Consider the following 9,853-nt stretch of genomic DNA (forward strand, 5'->3'; position numbering starts at 1 on the left):
CCTACACCCACACATGCAGGTAAACCAGTTCAACAAGTCACACAATGCTGTCTGGCTAATGCTAACAGATAAAATCTGTTGAATCTGACAAATCCAGTCCAATAAAACAAAAATATGTTGCTCGTTTGAAGATTCGGAAGTTTTGTGAGTGTATGGCCAGAGGGCAGGACCTATAAACACATTTACTACCCAATAGCATTGTGAGGCTGAACAAAAGGACCTTTTGACTATGTACATGTAGTCTTTAAAAAAACAAAACATTTACTGACTCTTTTAGGATAGCTTAAAGTAATGTTGTAAAATTACAACAGTGGGCCTTACAGGGTTAACTAAATAAGTTACATTGCTGATTTTTTGTTATTTGCCTATTCATATACTTCTGTTTTTATTGAATATTTTAGCCTTGCTGTTGTTTTATGCCTTCTTTGTCTTGGATCTTTACACTTGCATTGACTATAAGAATATTGTTTTTCCACCAAGAAAGTGCATCATAAGGAAAAATTAAGTCAGGAGTACATTTGTGTATTCTTCATCTATTAATTTGAATGCTAATTGTAGTATAGTATAGTTAGTGATGTTCTTTATTTATGGATATGATACTTGCTTATTAGGTTTTGCCAGTCAATAACTGTTCTGTTATTAGTACCATTAGCAGATAGAAACAAAAGAGAAAGAGAAATAGTAACTCAAAATAGAACCTGTGTTCAATTGTTGGGAGCAATTAAAAATCAAGTGCAATATTTTTTTATTTCATATTAAGAAAAGCCATAAGGGTTCCCAGATCTTGCAGACATGTTATCTGAGTCATTGCAGTTTGAGATGGAATAATATGCATGATCCTCTGGAGTGGACTATAAACACATGGGCACATGTTGCACCATGCTCATTTTCGTCAATAAACGTCCAATTAAAGTTGCATAATCTTGTTTGAAATAATGTGTAAAACCAAATAACTAGACTATATGTAATTTGCCATTAAGACAATGTATATTAATTACTGTCATAACAGAGCATCAGTTCAAAATCTCAGTTCACTGGTACCACACATATTGTAGACTGTATGGTACTACATAAAGTTGGTTGGAGTTGTAGCCACAAGGAGGAGCAACAGCACATTTGGTGTTGGTGATGTGGCAGCTCAGAGAAAAAACTTCTGATGAAGGAACATTCTCCATTTTTTATTTAACTAATCTGTTTTTTGGAAAATAAAATAGGAAAAGTGTGCTGTTCCTACTCAAGTATGTCACTTTGCATTCACAAAAAGGTATTTCAAAGTGTCTGTAAGCAAGACATTGTACTCAAAGTTGAAACTGAGCTCAGTGATATTTGATATGTTGTACAGCCACTGCTTCACAGCAGGCAAAAACGAACACTTTGTACATTTAATCTGCAGCACATATGATCCTCAATAACATAACTACTACATACAAGCTTCATCTGACATGTTGTTTTTCTTAACAGTGAGACTTATATGAATGACCTGTATGCAGAGGAATGCGTTATTCACAAAAATGATTGATGGTTTTGTTCGAACAGAGAGAGCTGGACTGACTGCCAGACTGTGCCAAGGACTTGCTGATAACAGGATGTAGGATTAGGTATATGAAAACATGGACAGAAGCATCTCTCCCTGCTTTAGGCTATCTTTCTGTTTCTGATTTTGTAGATAAGTCTATCTCAAAGACACATATTCACTTAAAGTATGAACACAGATGTGTACTTTGCACAGGAAGCCTTTAAGTCAAGCATTTAGGCATTTGCTCAATTTGCCTCCTGTTGTTTACTGATCCGAGACTTCAGATGAAATGGGTGGACTGTTGGAGTTATAAAAAACATATTTAATGCAGCAGCTACTACTAAATGTCAACTGTTACTTTTCACAGTTACGTTTTACTCAAAGTGAGAAACCCCTTGTAGTTTTTATTTGACTTTTTCATTTAATTAAATATTTAATCATTCTTAAGTGGAGTGACAAGGACAAAAGTCTTAAATTAAGTAAATTCTTTTGCATCTGCAGTGTTAAGAATTCACTTCCCCATTGTCCTTCTTCTTCTTTCTTCTTTCCTTTGGCTGTTTTAACCTATTTTAACCTAAAGTTCTCGCAAAGAGATTTGTTGGACTACTTAATACATATTTTTCGTAATGCATTACAACATTCATAATTAAATAATCACCTAATGCAAACAATGGTGATTACATTCCTAAAAAAATTAATCATATCCACCCAGACAGGCTAAATGCCAGCAACCATGATATTGTTTTTTCCAAAACGTAAAAAAAACCGTTTTTTTCTTGAAAATCCCCACTTGTTTGTGAGCATCTGGTCTGCACACACCTTGGACATGTTTGTTATTGAGTTTTCTGAGGAAAGGGCACACAAAACGAGGCTGGAGATCTATTGTTGGGGAAATTCCTAGAGGGAAAGAGAGAGGGAAAGGGGGAGGTTGTATTTGTGACAACGTGGTGGAATTGGACTCAAAAAGGATTAGTCCAAGTTCTTAATGTGTGAGATGAATGCATATGTTTCATGAAAACATGCAAAAATAAAAAATATATAAAATGTATAATATCTACGGTGTGATTGGGATGAAAATTAATCCATATATTTTCCATATATCATTATGTGCTCATGAAAACAAATATTTAAATGAGAGTAGCCGTGCAGCTAATGGTACAGTCCAACACCAGCTCTCCCCCAAATTGCGGCACCAGCCTATAAAAAGTAGCGAGCGCACAAAGTTGGTACGACAGACTTGTTGTTTTGACTGAATAGAAATATCTAAAATATAACTTCCTGCAGAGAGATGGAGCACACAGAGGTGGGGAAGCCAGAATCGTTGGAGGATCTGATAAAAATCCTGCATCAAATTTTCGAGAGTGACAACATCAATGTTGAGGAGGTCCAAAATATAATGGAGGCATATGAGAGCAACCCCCAGGACTGGATGAAGCATGCAAAGTTCGACCAGTACAGGTAAAAATACGATTGTTTATTAACGCTCATGATATTTGACTGCCATTAACTAATCAGATATAAGTTAACACGTTTATTATGCTGATGCACTTTGCACTGTGGATTCGATGTCGCCTTGGCCTAGTGTGTTAATGCTTTTACGCTAGTCCAAATGTTGTTTTTACAATCATATTTTAACTTTTGTTAATATTGTGTGTCTGTATTTGTCCGCTGATCTTGATTTTGTTGCAAATCAACGATGGCTGTTCTCTACAAACATAGGAGATGCCCTTGACATGACGAATATAGTGAAGTTAGAAGGTTATTCATAACGTTTGCAAATAATTGAACACATTCACAAAATTAATTCAATACTTCAATATTTAAAAAATAATCGTTCTCATGTTTGCTGTAAAGTGTCCTTACTGTAAGGTAATTATTATATGTACAGCACTTTGGCTCGACCAAAAATCGTTTTAAAAATGTGCTATATAAATAAAACTTGATTTGATTTGATGTTTGAACAAAAACCAGTTCTTGTTTCCATGCAGAATGCAGATTTCGTCACATCGTATTTGAATAAAAGAGAGGAAAAACCCGACTTCTGCCAAATTCATATGAATGCATTCTATTTAGGAACACTACTCCTACATTAGGCTGACAACCTTATACAAAACAGTTTATTTTAAATTCTAAATGTTTAAATCTGCAGTGGAGAAAAAAAATAGGGTGCTCTGTATTCAAACGCTTTGAATAGCTTCAGTGTTGTGATCAGTGAGGGGTCAATGGAGGGAGGGTGAGGGTGCCATCCAATCAACACTGAGAACACACACACACCCGAATGACTGTCATGTTGTCCGCGAGGGAGCTGCAGCTGCCTCAAACACATCAATGTGCAGACTGCAGAGTAATGTTTACAGAACAAGCATGGACGCAAGATGGCCTACTGTATATGACATCATTGGGGTATCTGTATGGAAATAAAATAAAGAAACATTTAGTGCAGGTGACATTAAACAGTTGTCCATTATAAGTAATTCTGCAACAGGTTAACTGTGTGGAAACTGCAATAAATTAGAATAATGTTGGCATATTGGACATTTAAATCAAATAAAGATCATAGTGTTTAAATCTTGGTCACATTGAGATTTAGCTTTGTCCTAAAAATGATTAAATATCATGAAATATTGAGAATTAGCATTCAATGTAAAACGTGTGACAAAGCCTCTTCTCTGGACTCCTTTGGGACATTTTTTATGCACTTTATATCTCCCTGTTTGTTTAACACAATGTCCTCTTCTTCAGGTACACAAGAAACTTGGTGGACGAGGGTAACGGGAAATTCAACCTCATGATTCTGTGCTGGGGAGAAGGCCATGGCAGGTGAGATGCTCCCGCCTGTGAATTGATCACAAACACAATTGTTGCTTATTTTATTGCATCATACAATAACATCCAAATTGTGTTTAGCTATTTAGCAAGATCTCAGCGATAACTGCAAATGAAAAGCTATGATCTATGATACATGTTGCATAAAGCTATAAAATCTATCGTGTATTCAAGTGATTTTCTGTGGAAATTATTGTCTCACAATAATAGAGATAAAGAGAGTCCAATGTTCTACACACAGAAAGGCTGTCTTAACAGATGTTATTTAGTGATATCTATTGCATGTTGCTCCTTTTGAGCCGATATCACCTGGACACCGAACACATAAGGGTATAGACATTGAGATATTCATTTGAGTTTGCTTTGGGTTGATAATATAAATGTTATATTTTTATGAAAATATAACAGAACATTTCTTTCACCAAAACCCTACTGAAGGACGGCCATGAAAATGGGCATTACATGATATTATGTATAAAAGTTATATGTGTCAGTCTGGAGGAAGAGTTTGAATTTCATATCTCAAGAAGAAGAGCTTCTAAGTTTCTGAGAACTGGCCCACCCTGCTAATGAATCTGAGAAGTTCCTTAAAGGGCAGATTTATAATGGTGCTTTTAGTCCAAAGGTTATGACAAGGATCTCACACTGTATGCTTGTTTTTATCTTTTCCATTTGCAGTAGCATCCATGATCACTCGGACTCGCATTGTTTTATGAAGCTGCTGCAGGGTCAGCTGAAGGAGACCCTGTTTGACTGGCCGGAGAATAAATCCAAAGGAGAAATGGTCCTGAAGTCACAGAGAATCCTCCAGGAAAACACGGTTGCTTACATAAATGGTGAGAAACCAGACAGTGTGCTTAGTGTTTCTTTCCTTTTAACTAGGCTTGATTGTTAATCAGGGTATATGCAGGAATCCTGAAGTAAAATTTAATACCTTTTATGACCTTTTTTAAGACCCTTTCCATACATTTTAAGACCTCATCGCCACTTAGAGTTTTAACCGGTTACATTGGCGACATACTTTATCTCACATTTACTATATACAGTATTGATTGTCCTTCCTCCTTATCTTCCAACCATTTGGACGCAGACTTGCATTTCCCCATAACGATATTGTTTAACAAACGGCGTAAACTGACCTTCGTGCGCTATCAAGCAGTGAGCGCGCGATGTCCTGTTCAGATGACGTCAAACCCAACGGGATGCCATAAGTAAACTACACAGAATCACACTACACACCTACGCAATGATTACATTCAGGCAAACTGTAGAATACAACCTCTTTGGACAATTTATATACTTATTGAAAACAAGCTAGAAAATGTAATACCTTGGAAAATGCCGTTTAATACTTTTTAATAGCCTTAATTTTCTCTAAATTGATTTATCAACTTTTAATACTTTTTAAGACCCTGCGGACACCCTGTTAATTCATCATTTTAAAAATATCTTAATGTTAATTATACTTGTTTGTTTGTGTGAGGGCAAGGTGTGAAACTGGTGCTTAATATGAGGAAACCCTCATTATATGCCTTGTTCAGTAAAATACAACAAAAGCCCTCTACATTTTCTTTCCCAGATGAAATATATATATTATCTCTGTCACAGTCAGAAGTCTTTACAGCAAAGTTTCCAACCTCTGCAGTTACATAATGTCAAACTGGTCTCAGAGGAGTTAGGAGCCGGTTCTTACTTTACAATGAATAGTATTCATGTCTCTCCCCACCTCTCTGCTGACGGAGTGCTTCCCTCAGCAGAGCCCTGGTGTGATGTTTGTTGGTTGCAGCACTCAGGAAGTGCCTCTGTGTGAGCCTCAATTCACAGCATTCCAGTGGTCTAAATGTTTTTAAATCGTGTGTGTGTTTGTGCATATTTTAGACTCCATTGGCCTGCATCGTGTGGAAAATGGCAGCCACACAGAGTGCGCTGCCAGTTTGCACCTGTACTGTCCCCCGTTCCAGGCCTGCCAGACCTTCGACCAGCGGACGGGGCACACGAACATCGCCAAGATGACCTTCTGGAGCAAAAACGGGGAGAGAACTCCATTTGTAAGCAACTTTTTATCACTATTTACATTTAAAGTAACTAAAAAGTTGTGTGTTGATGTTTTGGTCTTTGGATTCCTACATTTTGCAAAGTAAATTCTGTAAGTGGAAGTTATGAGACTCTTAATGTGGGAAGTTAAATATGTGACTTGTTGACACATTTTTAATCACAGCATTGCATGCCAAACACTAACAGCCTAAATATATAGCTTTAGATGTTAGCAACAGCTGGACAGAGAGAGACAAAGATTAATTTATACAAACTAAATAAAATACTTAATGCACATGTGCTATAGATGATTGCATTAATGTACAATCTCTCGACCCTAACCCGGTAATAAAGTCTTTTTTTTGTTAAGTTACCACATATTGCCACCACAAACAGGATCAGTGCAGACAGTTAATTGAACTTCCTCACCTCCCTGCCTCAAGAGCAGGAAGTGGGACGTTTTTATACGGTCTTGCTACTCTCATTAAGCTTAGTTTGCAGAAAATCACAGCAGCACCCTTTGAAGATTCAGGGTTTTAATAGGAAGTTTCCATTACATATACATTAAATGTGTTCCAGTTGCTGCAGTTTCAACAAAAATGATGCTTATGTTAAGAAGAAATGTTATTAATTGAAAATTGCATGCAAATGAAAACAGCACAAAGACGTAAAACAATAGCACCTAAAGAATAGGACCTCTGCCTGCTTTTGGTTCCCCTGCCACAACTGTGGTCTCATCTGAAATCCACAAGTTGTATAAGCATACCTTGACCATAACACTGTTAAGTTTCTGCATTAGATTGCAACACCAAACAGAGGAGATAAGATAGTAGAAGTACGTAAGTGTTAGCACACAACGAACTTAACTCGCTCCACGCCTCTCGCTCTCAACTCTGGTTGTGGGCTGAGGTTTTGTTTTTTTCGGATTCATGACCAATTGTGCTGTAATTAATTTTGAAATCTTAAGTCTAATGGTGTAAACTGAGTTCAAATAGTTCTGTTTTTGCTTAGTTTAGTACTTGTGAGTCTATGTATTACTGTTATTCAGTAACTAATGACCTGACCCTAGTCTAACTAGTTTCTGCCCTTTTTTCCAGGAGACCACAGTTTCACAAGAGAACAACTAATGGTCCCTCCCTGATGATGAAGACACACGCATTTAAAATGACAATGTTGTGAAATTGTTTCAAGGAAAAACTGCTGGGGAAGCTAAATGTGGACCTACTATGACTAAACAACCCATTTAAAAATCAGGAGCGGGCTGGTTCAAAAGGACAACCCAGTAATTAGAATGGCTTTATCGCTGCCCAGTGTGAGCTTGGCAAATACTGATGAGCACAGGACGAATGCATGAATAGGCTTGGACATGGATTGAATCTGCCTTTTGTTTGCTGGGCCTGAGGAGACCCTTTTCCAATAACAACATTCCTGTTCATCCACGACCTGTGTAACCACACTTTTGTAAAGTTATGGCCCATAGTCTAAGAGTAGAGCTTTAGCTTTTCAAAGAGGGGGGAAATATTGCTTTATAGTGTTTAATTTTTATCTCTGAAGAAAAAAAAACGTTTTCTGCAATCAACAGTTTTGTTATCGATGGAGCACTTTTATAGCTGTATTACTGTCAATTTATACCACTCAAAATTGTCTTAACACCTGTTGCAAATCTCAAAGTACCCATTTTTTTGTTTTGTTTGCATTTGGTAAAAAGAAATGTAAAGCTTTAGAGTTGTGTTGTTTTTAAAAGTGCGATGGTTGTAATTTATTTGCGGGGAAGAGAGTTTTTTAATCAGCGAGCTTCCGTGTTACTCCTTAATGTATTCATCCTTAAGTTTTAAACAAGTCTTGTATTATTAGACGATATGTTCACATAAAGCTCATACCTTTTCTCAGGATTTTGGCATATTTTACTTGTAGCTGTATTTATATAGTGTGTAATTTTTGCAGCATAGCACCTCTCCTAGCACCGTCAAATGCATGAATGATTTCTGTGATTCAGTAAAAGATAAATCTGGCCATAACTGTAGCGCAATAAAACCATTACACTTTCATAGAACTGCACTTTGTGTTGTCCTCATTTTTTTCTGTTTGTGTAATAAGTTATGTGTCTGTATGCAAAGAGCTTGTTTGGTACACCTGGAGAAAACTGTCAAAAGCCAAAATAACAGCTGATGATACATGTGTGCCTTTTGCTGTCGGATGCTGGGTGTAAACATTTACATGTATTTGTTTAAGTGCCTCTTACTGATATAGTAAATATTTGCCCTAGCAACCCCTAATGGTTGATTAATAGACAATGAAAGTATATTAGAGTAATGTGGAAATTGCAGTGAATTGTCAAGAGATAAGCTGTCTGGTTTCAGCCGGCAAGCAAACTAATGCAAGCGCCGGCCTCTGTACTTTGATACAAGGTTAATATTGATTGATGATTAACTTGACCAATAAGTAGATTATGTTATTGGAGCATTGATAACAATTTTCAATAACTAGCTATTCAGCTGATGTCTGTTCCAATTTGTATCTCCTTGGCAAGCAAACAAGTGTATTAACTGACTTAGCCTGTAAGTATAAGTGAATGAATTTGAAAGATAAGGCACAATTGAAGACGGGAGTGAACATGCAAAGCTCCAGTTCTCTGTAAAACTATTCTGTACTATAAATACTGAAACTTTACCTTTGTATAAATTGTTTATATCAAGCTAGACTGTACAACACTCAGTGCACTTTTTATTTTACCTAAACAAGTTCATCTACAGTTTGTAATGTTTTACATTAACTTGAATAGACAACATAAGTGGTAAATAGGTAAAGTGTAAGTTATAAAAATGGTTGCTTATCAGATCTCCTTGATTGTTGTTTCAAGCACAAGAAAATAAACCAAAATGTCCACAAGCCAGGACATTTTGTCAGTCCATTTTGTCAGTCTCCCTTCTTAGAGACCGTTTTATTTTTTTACATCCACCCTTTTGTTTAAACAGGCCAAAATGGACAGTTTGTGCAAAAAACAATATGCGTCAGCAGTCACATTTCGTCATTATTTGCCTTTGCTGAGAGCACACAGTGTGTCAGGGAGGTGAGATTGATAGATAACTCTCCTCAGGTTTACTCTGTACCAGGTCAACCATGGGATGGCCTGCAGCGTGTTATATAATATTAATTGCCCTACCCTTTATCCTGATACACTCTGATATTTGGATCAAGTGAGTGATAGTGATGCATCCTATCTAATGATTCATCCTTCAATAAAACAAAGCAATCCATAACAGAATATTGCCAGTTGCTGACTCATCAACATAAATAAAATTGAGCGTCTTGTATTAAAACAAGGACTCTGTTTACAGACTGCAGATTAAAATGTGAATTAAACATCTAATGAGAAACATCATTACATTATTTATCAAAATACAGGGTAGGGTTTCTCTTTAAATCTGCATCAATGATGCTCTTCTTAATAAGATACTATCTTTTTTATCTTTACAT

General features: G+C 36.5%; 1 protein-coding gene across 1 annotated transcript; it reads left to right on the forward strand.

Annotated features, from left to right (window-relative positions):
- The first annotated feature begins 2,722 nt into the window (after positions 1–2,722).
- cdo1 (cysteine dioxygenase, type I) lies at positions 2,723–8,434 on the forward strand. Its single transcript, XM_034118591.1, has 5 exons — positions 2,723–2,974; positions 4,259–4,336; positions 5,021–5,178; positions 6,221–6,390; positions 7,474–8,434. Exons 1-5 carry the CDS (start codon positions 2,805–2,807, stop codon positions 7,501–7,503), a joined length of 606 nt encoding a protein of 201 aa, XP_033974482.1. The 5' UTR covers positions 2,723–2,804; the 3' UTR covers positions 7,504–8,434.
- Positions 8,435–9,853: the final 1,419 nt, after the last annotated feature.

The sequence above is a fragment of the Trematomus bernacchii genome, unplaced genomic scaffold (genome assembly GCF_902827165.1).
Source record: "Trematomus bernacchii unplaced genomic scaffold, fTreBer1.1, whole genome shotgun sequence".
Taxonomy (NCBI): domain Eukaryota; kingdom Metazoa; phylum Chordata; class Actinopteri; order Perciformes; family Nototheniidae; genus Trematomus; species Trematomus bernacchii.

Bases quoted from the DNA above. Each gene is read 5' to 3' on its own strand.
- cdo1 (XM_034118591.1), top strand. From the start codon at position 2,805: ATGGAGCACACAGAGGTGGGGAAGCCAGAATCGTTGGAGGATCTGATA. The intron at 5,179-6,220 runs GTGAGAAACCAG...TGCATATTTTAG, and splicing joins CACGGTTGCTTACATAAATG to ACTCCATTGGCCTGCATCGT. The intron at 6,391-7,473 runs GTAAGCAACTTT...CCTTTTTTCCAG, and splicing joins ACGGGGAGAGAACTCCATTT to GAGACCACAGTTTCACAAGA.